The 17499-nt window shown below is 34.8% G+C and overlaps 1 protein-coding gene across 1 annotated transcript; it reads right to left on the reverse strand.

The window, feature by feature from the left end:
- Positions 1-2805: 2805 nt before the first annotated feature.
- Positions 2806-14083, reverse strand: gm2a (ganglioside GM2 activator). The gene is made up of 4 exons (XM_062040143.1): positions 13857-14083; positions 10871-11023; positions 4982-5164; positions 2806-3127 (listed from the first exon to the last, which is right to left on the reverse strand). The coding sequence occupies exons 1-4, from the start codon at positions 14079-14081 to the stop codon at positions 2972-2974; spliced, it is 717 nt and encodes a 238-aa protein (XP_061896127.1). The 5' UTR covers positions 14082-14083; the 3' UTR covers positions 2806-2971.
- Between the last annotated feature and the right edge of the window lie 3416 nt (positions 14084-17499).

The following is a 17499-nucleotide window of genomic DNA, read 5'->3' on the forward strand; positions in this document are numbered from 1 at the left end:
AAGGTCATTTCAAAGTCATGATCTCCAAGCCTGAACGACTGCTCAAATGTACGCTGTGAATACTTTTAGACGTGTGATGGTTTATTTCAGGTGTATTTAGACGTGTGGTGGTTTATTTCAGGTGTATTTAGACGTGTGGTGGTTTATTTCAGGTGTATTTAGACGTGTGATGCTTTATTTCAGGTGTATTTAGACGTGTGATGCTTTATTTCAGGTGTATTTAGACGTGTGATGTTTTATTTCAGGTGTATTTAGACGTGTGGTGGTTTATTTCAGGTGTATTTAGACGTGTGATGGTTTATTTCAGGTGTATTTAGACGTGTGGTGGTTTATTTTAGGTGTATTTAGACGTGTGATGGTTTATATCAGGTGTATTTAGACGTGTGGTGGTTTATTTCAGGTGTATTTAGACGTGTGGTGGTTTATTTCAGGTGTATTTAGACGTGTGGTGGTTTATTTCAGGTGTATTTAGACGTGTGATGGTTTATTTCAGGTGTATTTAGACGTGTGATGGTTTATTTCAGGTGTATTTAGACGCGTGATGCTTTATTTCAGGTGTATTTAGACGTGTGATGCTTTATTTCAGGTGTATTTAGACGTGTGGTGGTTTATTTCAGGTGTATTTAGACGTGTGATGCTTTATTTCAGGTGTATTTAGACGTGTGGTGGTTTATTTCAGGTGTATTTAGACGTGTGATGCTTTATTTCAGGTGTATTTAGACGTGTGATGGTTTATTTCAGGTGTATTTAGACGTGTGATGCTTTATTTCAGGTGTATTTAGACGTGTGATGGTTTATTTCAGGTGTATTTAGACGTGTGATGGTTTATTTCAGGTGTATTTAGACGTGTGATGGTTTATTTCAGGTGTATTTAGACGTGTGATGGTTTATTTCAGGTGTATTTAGACGTGTGATGGTTTATTTCAGGTGTATTTAGACGTGTGATGCTTTATTTCAGGTGTATTTAGACGTGTGATGCTTTATTTCAGGTGTATTTAGACGTGTGATGCTTTATTTCAGGTGTATTTAGACGTGTGATGGTTTATTTCAGGTGTATTTAGACGTGTGATGCTTTATTTCAGGTGTATTTAGACTTGACATCCATCCATCCATCCATTTTCTACCGCTTGTCCCTTTCGAGCTCGCAGGGGGTGCTGGAGCCTCACACACAAGTAAACACTCTGCAAGACTGCTTGTATCGCACATGATATCACACACAAATAAACACTCTGCAGGACTGATTGTATCGCACATGATATCACACACAAATAAACACTCTGCAGGATTGATTGTATCGCACATGATATCACACACAAATAAACACTCTGCAGGACTGATTGTATCGCACATGATATCACACACAAATAAACTCTCTGCAGGACTGATTGTATCGCACATGATATCACACACAAATAAACACTCCGCAGGGCTGATTGTATCGCACATGATATCACACACAAGTAAACACTCTGCAGGACTGATTGTATCGCACATGATATCACACACAAATAAACACTCTGCAGGACTGATTGTATCGCACATGATATCATCCATCCGTCCATCCATCCATGTTCTACCGCGTGTCCCTTTCGGAGTCGCGGGGGGTTGCTGGAGCCTCACACACAAGACGCCGTAGGACTGCTTGTATCACACATGACATCGCACACAGGTAAACAAGCTGCAGGACTGCTGGTATTGCACATGATTTCACACACAAGACGCCGCAGGACTGCTTGAATCACACATGACATCGCACACAGGTAAACAAGCTGCAGGACTGCTGGTATTGCACATGATATCACACACAAGACGCCGCAGGACTGCTTGTATCACACATGACATCGCACACAGGTAAACAAGCTGCAGGACTGCTGGTATTGCACATGATATCACACACAAAGTAAAGACGCCGCAGGACAGATTGTATCACACATGATATCGCACAAAAGTAAACATGCTGCAGGACTGCTTGTATCCCACATTATATCACACACAAGTCAACATGCTGCAGGACTGCTTGTGTCGCACATGATATCACACACAAGTCAACATGCTGCAGGACTGCTTGTATCGCACATGATATCACACACAAGTCAACATGCTGCAAGACTGCTTGTATCCCACATTATATCACACACAAGTCAACATGCTGCAGGGCTGCTTGTATCGCACATGATATCACACACAAGTCAACATGCTGCAGGACTGCTTGTATCGCGCATGATGTCACGCACAAGTAAACACACTACAGGACAGCTTGTATTGCACATGATCTCTCACACACACACACACACATTCTTCAGGACTGCTTGTATCCCAAATGATATCACACACAAGTAAACACGCTGCATGACTGCTTGTATCGCACATTATATCACACAAACACGCTGCAGGACTGATTGAATAGCACATGATATCACACACGAACACGCTGCAGGACTGATTGTATCACACATGATATCACACACAAACACTGCAGGACTGATTGAATAGCACAAGATATCACACACAAACACGCTGCAGGACTGATTGTATCGCACATGATATCACACACAAGTACACATTTTGCAGGACCGCTTGTATTGCAAATGATATCACACACATGTAAACAACAGTGCAGGACTGCTCGTATCGCACATATCACACACAAATCAACATGTTGCAGGACTGCTTGTATCGCACATGATATCATACATAATTAAACACTCCGCAGGACTGCTTGTATCGCACACAAGTACACACACTAGATGGGACACCCTTAATATCATCACCATATATTTATTACAAAATGTACATTGAGCAACAAATGTTCATCAAAATCAATTTTATTGTGAAAAAGTTTGAAATGATTCACAAAAGTAAAAGCCTGAGGAATAAAAAGTTCAAAGTTGAAAGTGAGCAAGACAGGAAATTGATCGTTTATTCAAAGGGTTTTGATCATGGTGGTCTCGGTTACGTCGCACACAGCCCCTCAGTCCGAGCTGAGGGAGAGCTCCACCTTGAGGCAGCCCAGCTCTTCGTCCGCACTGCCGAGGACCGCCTGCAGGCGGTAGTCTCCGTTGGTGAGCCAGGATGGAAGATCCATGTAGGGCAGGAAGAAGTCCGACTGGGGCAGCGAGTACGAGCCCTAGAACACAACAAAGTCAACACTCCTAGTTCTACACAAAGTCAACACTCCTAGTTCTACACAAAGTAAATAGTCCTAGTTCTACACAAAGTCAACATTCCTAGTTCTACACAAAGTCAACACTCTTAGTTCTACACAAAGTCAACACTCTTAGTTCTACACAAAGTCAACACTCCTAGTTCTACACAAAGTCAACATTCCTAGTTCTACACAAAGTCAACACTCTTAGTTCTACACAAAGTCAACACTCCTAGTTCTACACAAAGTCAACATTCCTAGTTCTACACAAAGTCAACACTCTTAGTTCTACACAAAGTCAACACTCCTAGTTCTACACAAAGTCAACATTCCTAGTTCTACACAAAGTCAACACTCTTAGTTCTACACAAAGTCAACACTCCTAGGTCTACACAAAGTCATCACTCCTAGTTCTACACGAAGTAAATAGTCCTAGTTCTACACAAAGTCAATACTCCTAGTTCTACACAAAGTCAACACTCCTAGTTCTACACAAAGTCAACACTCCTAGTTCTACACAAAGTCGACACTCCAAGTTCTACACAATCAGTACTCCTAGTTCTACACAAAGTAAATAGTCCTAGTTCTACACAAAGTCAACACTCTTAGTACTACACAAAGTCAACACTCCTAGTTCTACACAATCAGTACTCCTAGTTCTACACAAAGTCAACACTCTTAGTTCTACACAAAGTCAACACTCCTAGTTCTACACAAAGTAAATAGTCCTAGTTCTACACAAAGTCAACATGCTTAGTTCTACACAAAGTCAACACTCCTAGTTCTACACAAAGTAAATAGTCCTAGTTCTACACAAAGTCAACACTCCTAGTTCTACACAAAGTAAATAGTCCTAGTTCTACACAAAGTCAACACTCCTAGTTCTACACAAAGTAAATAGTCCTAGTGCTACACAAAGTAAATAGTCATAGTTCTACACAAAGTAAATAGTCCTAGTTCTACACAAGGTCAACACTCCTAGTTCTACACAAAGTAAATAGTCCTAGTTCTACACAAAGTAAATAGTCCTAGTCCTAGTCCTACACAAAGTAAATAGTCCTAGTTCTACACAAAGTAAATAGTCCTAGTTCTACACAAAGTCAACACTCCTAGGTCTACACAAAGTCAACACTCCAAGTTCTACACAATCAGTACTCCTAGTTCTACACAAAGTAAATAGTCCTAGTTCTACACAAAGTCAACACTCTTAGTTCTACACAAAGTCAACAATCCTAGTTCAACACAAAGTCAACATTCCTAGTTCTACACAAAGTCAACACTCCTAGTTCTACACAAAGTAAATAGTCCTAGTTCTACACAAGGTCAACACTCTTAGTTCTACACGAAGTCAACACTCCTAGTTCTACACAAAGTAAATAGTCTTAGTTCTACACAAAGTCAACACTCATAGTTCTACACAAAGTAAACACTCCTAGTTCTACACAAAGTCAACACTCCTAGTTCTACACAAAGTAAATAGTCCTAGTTCTACACAAAGTCAACACTCCTAGTTCTACACAAAGTAAATAGTCCTAGTTCTACACAAAGTCAACACTCCTAGTTCTACACAAAGTAAATAGTCCTAGTTCTACACAAAGTCAACACTCCTAGTTCTACACGAAGTAAATAGTCCTAGTTCTACACAAAGTAAATAGTCCTAATTCTACACAAAGTAAATAGTCCTAGTTCTACACAAAGTCAACACTCCTAGTTCTACACAAAGTAAATAGTCCTAGTTCTACACAAAGTAAATAGTCCTAGTGCTACACAAAGTAAATAGTCCTAGTGCTACACACAGTCACTAGTCCTAGACTAGCAGCTGAGGAGTGGTCTCACAGGCTTGAAGGGGCAGCGGCAGGGCAGTCCGGAGGTGTGTAGAGGTTCTGGACAGTCTTGTCCAGGTGGGATCAGCTGGTCCAGGACATCGCAGACGTCAGAATAGTGGCAGCTTCCCACGTCCTCCAAACACGGAACCTTCACCCAGAACCCTGCAACCTTCTTCTCCAGCGTCAAGTCGACCTGAGGAGTGCAACGTGTAAAATACTTCAGTCTGGTATCAAATACTTCAGTCAGTACCCTTCAGAAAGTACACTGGGTACACCACAGGTGTCCAAACTTGTAGACCGAGGGCCGCATCGGGCTGTAAAAATTTGGCCGCTGGCCGAAAACTGCCTGCATGTAGAGTAACTATATATACATACTGTATATATACTGGCTCTCTCCATACACTTACACTCTGCTTTCATGAAACGTCTTTCAACTTAATATGACAAGATGGGGTTTTTTTAAGGTTTTATTAGTGAAGCAATAATTACTTTCCCTGGTAATTTATTATATTTATTTAAGAGTAATTTCACCACTAATTAATTTTTAGATTTTTGGCAAGTTAAAAAGTAACTCACTTAAAGTCATTTTCCAAACACTGTCAATGAGTGCTCTGACGTTGAAAGTGTAAATAAAAATCTAACTTTATTTACGAAGCGCTTTTCATACACAGGCCACTTACGCTCTGCTTTCATGAAACGTCTTTTAACTGCATATTCCAGATATTTTACATTATTTTTAAGTGAAGCAATAATTACCTTACCTGGTAATTTATTATATTTATTTAAGAGTAATTTCCTTACTAATTAAATGTTGGTTTTTTTGGCAAGTTAAAAAGTAACTCATTACTATTTTTAAAGTCATTTTCCAAACACCAATGAGTGCTCTGATGTTGAAAGTGTAAATAAAAATCTAACTTTATTTATGTAGCACTTTTCATACACAGGCCACTTACACTCTGCTTTCATGAAACGTCTTTCAACTTAATATGCCAAAATATTTAACGTTTTTTTTAGTGAATCAATAATTACTTTCCCTGGTAATTAATTATATGTATTAAATTTTATTAATTTTATTACTAATTCAATTTTTTATTTTTGGCAAGTTAAAAAGTAACTCACTACTATTTTAAAGTCATTTTCCAAACACTGTCAATGAGTGCTCTGATGTTGAAAGTGTAAATAAAAATCTAACTTTATTTACGTAGCACTTTTCATACACAGGCCACTTACACTCTGCTTTCATGAAACGTCTTTTAACTGCATATGCCAGATATTTTCCTTTTTTTTTTTTTTAGTGAAGCAATAATTACTTTCCCTGCTAATTAATTATATTTATTAAAGAGTAATTTCATTACTAATTAAATGTTGGTTTTTTTGGCAAGTTAAAAAGTAACTCATTACTATTTTTAAAGTCATTTTCCAAACACTTGTGCTCTGACGTTGAAAGTGTAAATAAAAATCTAACTTTATTTACGAATCGCTTTTCATACACAAGCCACTTACACTCTGCTTTCATGAAACGTCTTTTAACTGCATATTCCAGATATTTTACATTATTTTTAAGTGAAGCAATAATTACCTTACCTGGTAATTTATTATATTTATTTAAGAGTAATTTCCTTACTAATAAAATGTTTGATTTTTGACAAGTTAAAAAGTAACTCACTACTATTTTAAAGTCATTTTCCTAACACCAATGAGTGCTCTGATGTTGAAAGTGTAAATAAAAATCTAACTTTATTTATGTAGCACTTTTCATACACAGGCCACTTACACTCTGCTTTCATGAAACGTCTTTCAACTTAATATGCCAAAATATTTAACGTTTTTTTTAGTGAAGCAATAATTACTTTCCCTGGTAATTAATGATATGTATTAAATTTTATTAATTTTATTACTAATTCAATTTTTTATTTTTGGCAAGTTAAAAAGTAACTCACTACTATTTTAAAGTCATTTTCCAAACACTGTCAATGAGTGCTCTGATGTTGAAAGTGTAAATAAAAATCTAACTTTATTTACGTAGCACTTTTCATACACAGGCGACGTACACTCTGCTTTCATGAAACGTCTTTTAACTGCATATGCCAGATATTTTCCTGTTTTTTTTTTTTAGTGAAGCAATAATTACTTTCCCTGCTAATTAATTATATTTATTAAAGAGTAATTTCATTACTAATTAAATGTTGGTTTTTTTGGCAAGTTAAAAAGTAACTCATTACTATTTTTAAAGTCATTTTCCAAACACTTGTGCTCTGACGTTGAAAGTGTAAATAAAAATCTAACTTTATTTACGAAGCGCTTTTCATACACAGGCCACTTACACTCTGCTTTCATGAAACGTCTTTTAACTGCATATGCCAGATATTTTACATTATTTTTAAGTGAAGCAATAATTACCTTACCTGGTAATTTATTATATTTATTTAAGAGTAATTTCCTTACTAATAAAATTTTTGATTTTTGACAAGTTAAAAAGTAACTCACTACTATTTTAAAGTCATTTTCCAAACACCAATGAGTGCTCTGATGTTGAAAGTGTAAATAAAAATCTAACTTTATTTATGTAGCACTTTTCATACACAGGCCACTTACACTCTGCTTTCATGAAACGTCTTTCAACTTAATATGCCAAAATATTTAAAGTTTTTTTTAGTGAAGCAATAATTACTTTCCCTGGTAATTAATGATATGTATTAAATTTTATTAATTTTATTACTAATTCAATTTTTTATTTTTGGCAAGTTAAAAAGTAACTCACTACTATTTTAAAGTCATTTTCCAAACACTGTCAATGAGTGCTCTGATGTTGAAAGTGTAAATAAAAATCTAACTTTATTTACGTAGCACTTTTCATACACAGGCGACGTACACTCTGCTTTCATGAAACGTCTTTTAACTGCATATGCCAGATATTTTCCTTTTTTTTTTTTTTTAGTGAAGCAATAATTACTTTCCCTGCTAATTAATTATATTTATTAAAGAGTAATTTCATTACTAATTAAATGTTGGTTTTTTTGGCAAGTTAAAAAGTAACTCATTACTATTTTTAAAGTCATTTTCCAAACACTTGTGCTCTGACGTTGAAAGTGTAAATAAAAATCTAACTTTATTTACGAATCGCTTTTCATACACAGGCCACTTACACTCTGTTTCATGAAACGTCTTTTAACTGCATATTCCAGATATTTTACATTATTTTTAAGTGAAGCAATAATTACCTTACCTGGTAATTTATTTTATTTATTTAAGAGTAATTTCCTTACTAATAAAATTTTTGATTTTTGACAAGTTAAAAAGTAACTCACTACTATTTTAAAGTCATTTTCCAAACACTGTCAATGAGTGCTCTGATGTAAGAAGTGTAAATACAAATCAAACTTTATTTGTGGCACTTTTCATACACAGGCCACTTACACTCTGCTTTCATGAAACATCTTTTAACTGCATATACCAGATATTTAACGTTTTTTTTTTTTTTTTTTGGTCAAGCAATAATTATTTTCCATGGTATTAATTATATTTATTAAAGAGTAATTTCATTATTATTTCAATTTTTGATTTTTGACAAGTTAAAAAGTAACTCACTACTATTTTAAACTCATTTTCCAAACACCGACAATGAGTGCTCTGACGTTGAAAGTGTGAATAAAAATAAAAACTGTATTTACGTAGCACTTTTCATACACAGGCCACTTACACTCTACTTTCATGAAACGTCTTTCAACTGCATATTGCAGATATGTTACGTTTATTTTTTTGTGAAGCAATAATTATTTTCCATGGTAATTAATTATATTTATTAAAGAGTAATTTCATTACTAATTCAATGTTGGATTTTTGGCATGTTAAAAAGTAACTCAGTACTATTATAACGCCATTTTCCAAACACCGTCAATGAATGCTCTGATGTTGAAAGTGTAAATAAAAATCTAACTATTTGTGGCACTTTTCATACACAGGCCACTTACACTCTGCTTTCATGAAACGCCTTTCAACTGCATATGCCAGATATTTTACGCTTATTTTTTATCTTTTAGTGAAACAATAATTACTTTCTCTGGTAATTAATTATATTTAATGAATAGTAATTTCAATAGTAATTCAATTTTTGGCAAGCTAAAAAGTAACTCACTACTACTTTAAAGTCATTTCCCAAACACTGTCAATGAGTGCTCTGATGTAGGAAGTGTAAATAAAAATCAAACTTTATTTGTGGCACTTTTCATACACAGGCCACTTACACTCTGCTTTCATGAAACATCTTTCAACTTAATATGCCAGATATTGTACTTTTATTTTAGTGAAGCAATAATTACTTTCTCTGGTAATTAATTATATTTAATGAGTAGTAATTTCAATAGTAATTCAATTTTTGGCAAGCTAAAAAGTAACTCACTACTACTTTAAAGTCATTTCCCAAACACTGTCAATGAGTGCTCTGATGTAGGAAGTGTAAATAAAAATCAAACTTTATTTGTGGCACTTTTCATACACAGGCGACGTACACTCTGCTTTCATGAAACGTCTTTTAACTGCATATGCCAGATATTTTACGGGTTTTTTTCGTGAAGCAATAATTACTTTCCCTGGTAATTCATTATATTTAATAATAAACAGGCCACTTACACTCTGCTTTCATGAAACGTCTTTTAACTGCATATTCCAGATATTTTACATTATTTTTAAGTGAAGCAATAATTACCTTACCTGGTAATTTATTTTATTTATTTAAGAGTAATTTCCTTACTAATAAAATTTTTGATTTTTGACAAGTTAAAAAGTAACTCACTACTATTTTAAAGTCATTTTCCAAACACCAATGAGTGCTCTGATGATGAAAGTGTAAATAAAAATCTAACTTTATTTATGTAGCACTTTTCATACACAGGCCACTTACACTCTGCTTTCATGAAACGTCTTTTAACTGCATATTCCAGATATTTTACATTATTTTTAAGTGAAGCAATAATTACCTTACCTGGTAATTTATTTTATTTATTTAAGAGTAATTTCCTTACTAATAAAATTTTTGATTTTTGACAAGTTAAAAAGTAACTCACTACTATTTTAAAGTCATTTTCCAAACACCAATGAGTGCTCTGATGATGAAAGTGTAAATAAAAATCTAACTTTATTTATGTAGCACTTTTCATACACAGGCCACTTACACTCTGCTTTCATGAAACGCCTTTCAACTGCATATGCCAGATATTTTACGCTTATTTTTTATTCTTTAGTGAAGCAATAATTACTTTCTCTGGTAATTAATTATATTTAATGAATAGTAATTTCAATAGTAATTCAATTTTTGGCAAGCTAAAAAGTAACTCACTACTACTTTAAAGTCATTTCCCAAACACTGTCAATGAGTGCTCTGATGTAGGAAGTGTAAATAAAAATCAAACTTTATTTGTGGCACTTTTCATACACAGGCCACTTACACTCTGCTTTCATGAAACGTCTTTTACCTTAATATGCCAGATATTGTACTTTTATTTTAGTGAAGCAATAATTACTTTCCGTGGTGATTAATTATATTTAATAAATAGTCATTTCAATACTAATTAAATGTTTGATTTTTGGCAAGTTAAAAAGTAACTCACTACTATTTTAAAGTCATTTTCCAATGAGTGCTCTGACGTTGAAAGTGTAAATAAAAATCAAACTTTATTTATCTAGCAATAATTACCTTCTCTCCTTTCTAATGTTGACTTGCAACCTCCCCCGTCCGCTGCAGTATAGCGACTCTGCAGGTCACTTCCTGTGTCACATGACTTAGCAATGATTTTTCAATCATGACCGGCCGTTACCGTGGCAACCAGTACCATAAAATGACTTGGTGTTTTTTTGGCGTGCGGAATACTTTCCGTCAGTACACTTCAGTGAGTACACTCACGTCGAGAGGAGCCCCGAGCTCCACGGACGTCGTCCCGGAGGCGGCGACCGTCACATCGCCCGGGATGCTGATGGGGTCGGGCGACACGTTGAGCGTACTTATCACGGCGGCGGCGTCCGGCTCGCCGCAATTCTCCCAGTCGAATCCCAGCAACTGCAACGCAGATTGGAATAAAGACGCGTCAAGATCATGTGTGCTTCATATCGGCTGTGAGACACTTCATTAGGCACACCCCCTAACCACATACAGTAACACCGTGTTTTTCAACCACTGTGCCGCGGCACACTAGTGTGCCGTGAGATACAGTCTGGTGTGGATGGGTTAACAATATTTTTTGCAAACCAGTAATTATAGTCTGCAAATGATGTTGTTGTTGTTGAGTGTCAGTGCAGAGTAACCGTGTAATACTCTTCCATGTCAGTAGGTGGCAGCCGGTAGCTAATTGCTTTGTAGATGTCGGAAACAGCGGGAGGCAGTGTGCAGGTAAAAAGGCGTCAAATGCTTAAACCAAACATAAACAAAGGGTGAGTGCCCCTAAGAAAAGGCATTGAAGCTTGGGGAAGGCTACGCAGAACGAGACTAAAACTGAACTGGCTACAAAGTAAACAAAAACAGAATGCTGGACGACAGCAAAGACTTACTGTGGAGCAAAGATGGCGTCCACAAAGTACATCCGAACATTGATTGATTGATTGATTGATTGAATTGATTGATCGATTGAAACTTTTATTAGTAGATTGCACAGTGAAGTACATATTCCGTACAATTGACCACTAAATGGTAACACCCCAATAAGTTTTTCAACTTGTTTAAGTTGTCCACTTAAATTGATTCATGATACAGATATATACTATCAGATATATACTATCATCATAATACAGTCATCACACAAGATAATCATCAGAGTATATACATGGAATTATTTACATTATTTACAATCCGGGGTGTGGGATATGGAGGGGGGGGGGGGGGGTTAGGTTTGACAATCAACAATGTCCCCACAAAGAAGGATGAAAACAACTGAAATATACTTGATTACTAAAACCAAGTAGATGCGGGAAATATCGCTCAAAGGAAGACATGCTACAGGAAAATACCAAAAAAAGAGAAAAAGCCATTAAAAATAGGAGCGCAAGACAAAAACTAAACCACTACACACAGGAAAACAGCAAAAAAGTCCAAATAAGTCGGTGTGATGTGACAAGTGGTGACAGCACACCTACTTTGAGACAAGAGCTATAGTGATGCATGCTTGGTTACGCTTTAAAGTCATACCCAACGATTGACTTTTTACTGTCAACTGAGTTTCGTTTTTTTTAAATGATTTCTGCTGGCGGATTTTTCCAACGCAAAAAATGTGCCTTGGCTCAAAAAAGGTTGAAAAACACTGCAGTGACAGGCTGTGAGACACTTCATTAGGCACACCCCCTAACCACATACAGTAACAGGCTGTGAGACACTTCATTAGGCACACCCCCTAACCACATAGAGTAACAGGCTGTGAGACACTTCATTAGGCACACCCCCTAACCACATAGAGTAACAGGTAGTGAGACACTTCATTAGGCACACCCCCTAACCACATAGAGTAACAGGCTGTGAGACACTTCATTAGGCACACCCCCTAACCACATACAGTAACAGGCTGTGAGACACTTCATTAGGCACACCCCCTAACCACATACAGTAACAGGCTGTGAGACACTTCATTAGGCACACCCCCTAACCACATAGAGTAACAGGCTGTGAGACACTTCATTAGGCACACCCCCTAACCACATAGAGTAACAGGCTGTGAGACACTTCATTAGGCACACCCCCTAACCACATAGAGTAACAGGCTGTGAGACACTTCATTAGGCACACCCCCTAACCACATAGAGTAACAGGCTGTGAGACACTTCATTAGGCACACCCCCTAACCACATACAGTAACAGGCTGTGAGACACTTCATTAGGCACACCCCCTAACCACATACAGTAACAGGCTGTGAGACACTTCATTAGGCACACCCCCTAACCACATAGAGTAACAGGTAGTGAGACACTTCATTAGGCACACCTCCTAACCACATAGAGTAACAGGTAGTGAGACACTTCATTAGGCACACCCCCTAACCACATAGAGTAACAGGTAGTGAGACACTTCATTAGGCACACCCCCTAACCACATAGAGTAACAGGCTGTGAGACACTTCATTAGGCACACCTCCTAACCACATAGAGTAACAGGCTGTGAGACACTTCATTAGGCACACCCCCTAACCACATGGAGTAACAGGTAGTGAGACACTTCATTAGGCACACCCCCTAACCACATAGAGTAACAGGTAGTGAGACACTTCATTAGGCACACCCCCTAACCACATAGAGTAACAGGTAGTGAGACACTTCATTAGGCACACCCCCTAACCACATAGAGTAACAGGTAGTGAGACACTTCATTAGGCACACCTCCTAACCACATAGAGTAACAGGCTGTGAGACACTTCATTAGGCACACCTCCTAACCACATAGAGTAACAGGCTGTGAGACACTTCATTAGGCACACCTCCTAACCACATAGAGTAACAGGCTGTGAGACACTTCATTAGGCACACCTCCTAACCACATAGAGTAACAGGCTGTGAGACACTTCATTAGGCACACCCCCTAACCACATGCAGTAACACTTCCGCATTTGTTTATTATCAAGAACTCACCTTATTCCGCTACGTTAGACAGTGTTTACGACAAGAATAGCATAATGTTACATGTTGGAAGAGCATGACAGCAAACACTTTCTCACTTTGTTGTACATGTAACGTGATAATAAACGTTTTCACTTGAGTTGTACTTGTTGCATAGGATGTTATAGTGGACACTCACCTTTACTTTGTATTGTTGAATATCATAGTAAATACTCACCTTTACTTTGTATTGTTAAATATTAAAGTAAATACTCACCTTTACTTTGTTTTGTTGAATATTATAGTAAACACTCACCTTTACTTTGTTGACTCTCCTCCAACTCGGCTGACTTCCGGTGGCTGAAGTTAGAACAAAAGCCGCCGTCAGAGAGACAGCAAACATTAAGATTGTGTCCATGTTGGCTTTTTTTTTTCCCCTGGTGAAAAACAGGCCAAGACAAAAGAAAAGGGTGAAAGTGCCGCTTGTTGTTGTCGCCTTGCCTTTTTGTTTAGTTTTTTTCACTTCCGCATCTGACGTCATGACGCACAAAAACCGTCAGGTGACGTCGTTAATGATTTATTTTAGTTTTGTTAAAGAAAGTAACAGCTCAGATAATTTTAGAAAATACCAATTATTATTTTACTTTGGAGAACATAGTGACACTTAAAAAAAAAGAAAAAAAAGAGAGTGAACTAAACTCAAGCGCCGCTTGTCGTCGCTTCCCCTTTTTTGTCACTTCCGCATCTGACGTCATGACGCAGCCTATCGTCACGTGGCGTCTTTAGTCGTTTATTTTATTTTCGTTAAAGAAAGTAACAGTTCAGATAAATGCCAGATAACGTGTTTTATGTGTGCATTTTTAATATTTCCGGTAAAATTATAAAATATTAAAATATTTTCCCGTTAAGGAGGAAATGAGGTGTACTTGCACACAAATATCTCTAGATGTCAGCCTTAATGTACATCATGTAAAAGGTTGTTATTCTTAATTTTCAAATATTAATAATTAAAAAAAAATTAAAACTTGTATCATAACACTTGTGTATTTTTTATAGTCAATAATCTTGCTTTTTGTTTTTTATATTAACAAAAAAATAATTATCATTAAATAAATATAAACTTTCAACGTTTTTATGATGCAAAAATGCAAACCTAATGGTTGACAAGTGTTCTTTTTATCATATTATTATAGAAAATATCAATTATTATTTTATTTTGGAGACGATAAGACAAAAGCATGTCTAATGTTCAAAATTCAGCAACCTAAAAATGATTATTTAAAAAAATGTTTAAACTTGTATCATAACACTTGTGTAATTTTTATAGTCTTATATCTTGGTTTTTGTTCTTTATATTAACAAAAATATATATACATCATTAAATAAATATACCCTTCCAAACCTTATAATGCAAAATGTAACCTAATGGTTGACAAGTGTTGTTTTTATCATATTATTATAGAAAATAACAATTATTATTTCATTTTGGAGAAGATAGACAAAAACGTGTAAAATGTTCAAAATTTAGCAACCTAAACATGATTATTAATAGTCTTCTTTTTCCAGAAACATTATTCAGACATAAAAGTAAAACAATTTTTAAAGTAAACCCCATTGTTTCTCATTTAATAATTTATTTTAAAATATCACTTAAAAAAAAAAAGTGAACAAAACTCAAGCGCCGCTTCTTGTTGTTGCTTCTCCTTTTTTTTTTAACTTCCGCATCTGACGTCATGACGCAGCAAATCGTCACGTGACGTGTTCAATCATTTATTTTATTTTTTTCAGCTCAGATAAATGCCAGATAATGTGTTTTATGTGTGCATTTTTAATATTTCCGGTAAAATTGTAAAAATAATAAAATATTTTTTTGTGAAGGAGGAAATGAGGTGTACTTGCACACAAATATCTCTAGATGTCGCTTTATGACAGTCTTCCTCTACATAATGTAAAACAGTTTGTTATTTTTAATTTTCAAATATTAGTAGTTAACTTTTTTTTTTAACTTGTATCATAACACTTGTGTAATTTTTATAGTCTATAATCTTGCTTTTTGTTCTTTATTTTAACCAAAAAATAATAATCATTAATTAAATATACCCTTCCAACGTTTTTATGAGGCAAAAATGCAAACCTAATGGTTGACAAGTGTTCTTTTTTATCATATTATTATAGAAAATATCAATTATTATTTTATTTTGGAGAAGATAAGACAAAAGCATGTAAAATGTTCAAAATTCAGCAACCTAAACATGATTATTAATAGTCTTCTTTTTCTACAAACATTTTTTAGACATAAAAGTACATTTTTTAAAAAGTAAACCCCATTGTTTCTCATTTAATTATTTTTTTAATAATATTACTTTTTTTTTTTTAAAAAAGAAAGTAAACCAAACTCAAGCGCCGCTTCCTGTTGTCGCTTCCCCTTTTTTATTTTTACTTCCGCATCTGACGTCATGACGCAGCCTATCGTCACGTGACGTCTTTAATCATTTATTTTATTTTTGTTAAAGTAACAGCTCAGATACATGCCAGATAATGTGTTTTATGTGTGCATTTTTAATATGTGCGGTAAAATAACCGGTAAAATGTAAAAAATATTAAAATATTTTCCCGTGAAGGAGGAAATGACGTGTACTTGCACACAAATATCTCTAGAGGTCGCTGTAGGACAGCCTTCCTCTACATAATGTAAAACAGTTTGTTATTCTTAATTTTCAAATATTAATAATTAAAAAAATGTAAAACTTGTATCATAACACTTGTGTAATTTTTATAGTCAATAATCTTGCTTTTTGTTCTTTATATAAACAAAAAAATACATATATCAATAAATAATAAATATACCCTTCCAACGTTGATATAATGCAAAAATGTAACCTAATGGTTGACAAGTGTTCTTTTTTTATCATATTATTATAGAAAATATCAATTATTATTTTATTTTGGAGAAGATAAGACAAAAGCATGTAAAATGTTCAAAATTCAGCAACCTAAACATGGTTATTAATAGTCTTCTTTTTCTAGAAACATTGTTCAGACATAAAACTAGATTTTTTTTTTTAAGTAAACCCCATTGTTTCTCATTTTATTTTTTTATTTTTTTTATAATATTACTTAAAAAAAGAAAGAAAGGGAACTAAACTCAGCCCGCTTGTTGTTGTCGCTTCTCTTTTTTTTTTTTTTTACTTTGCAGCTCAGATAAATGCCAGATAATGTGTTTTATGTGTGCATTTTTAATATGTCCGGTAGAATGACTGGTAAAATGGAAAAAAATATTAAAATATTAGCCTGTGAAGGAGGAAATGAGGTGTACTTGCACACAAATATCTCTAGATGTCGCTGTAGGACAGCCTTCCTCTATATAATGTAAAACAGTCTGTTATTTTTAATTTTCAAATATTAATAGTTAACATTTTTTTTAACTTGTATCATAACACTTGTGTAATTTTTATAGTCAATAATCTTGCTTTTTGTTTTTTATATAAACAAAAAAATACATATATCATTAAATAATAAATATACCCTTCCAACGTTGATATAATGCAAAAATGTAACCTAATGGTTGACAAGTGTTCTTTTTTTATCATATTATTATAGAAAATATCAATTGTTATTTTATTTTGGAGAAGATAAGACAAAAGCATGTAAAATGTTCAAAATTCAGCAACCTCAACATGATTATTAATAGTCTTCTTTTTCTAGAAACATTGTTCAGACATAAAACTAGATTTTTTTAAAGTAAACCCCATTGTTTCTCATTTATTTTTTTTATTTTTTATAATATTACTTAAAAAAAGAAAGCAAGGGAACTAAACTCAGCCCGCTTGTTGTTGTCGCTTCTCCTTTTTTTTTTTTTTACTTTGCAGCTCAGATAAATGCCAGATAATGTGTTTTATGTGTGCATTTTTAATATGTCCGGTAAAATGACTGGTAAAATGGAAAAAAATATTAAAATA

Source organism: Entelurus aequoreus, linkage group LG28, assembly GCF_033978785.1.
Source record: "Entelurus aequoreus isolate RoL-2023_Sb linkage group LG28, RoL_Eaeq_v1.1, whole genome shotgun sequence".
Taxonomy (NCBI): Eukaryota; Metazoa; Chordata; class Actinopteri; order Syngnathiformes; family Syngnathidae; genus Entelurus; species Entelurus aequoreus.

Excerpts from the sequence above, each read along its gene's own strand:
- gm2a (XM_062040143.1), bottom strand. The coding sequence starts at position 14,081 with ATGACGTCAGATGCGGAAGTGAAAAAAACTAAACAAAAAGGCAAGGCG. Across the intron at positions 11,024-13,856 it reads GGAGAGTCAACAAAGTAAAG|TTGCTGGGATTCGACTGGGA; the intron begins GTGAGTGTTTAC and ends TCTGCGTTGCAG. Across the intron at positions 5,165-10,870 it reads AGCTCGGGGCTCCTCTCGAC|GTCGACTTGACGCTGGAGAA; the intron begins GTGAGTGTACTC and ends TGCACTCCTCAG.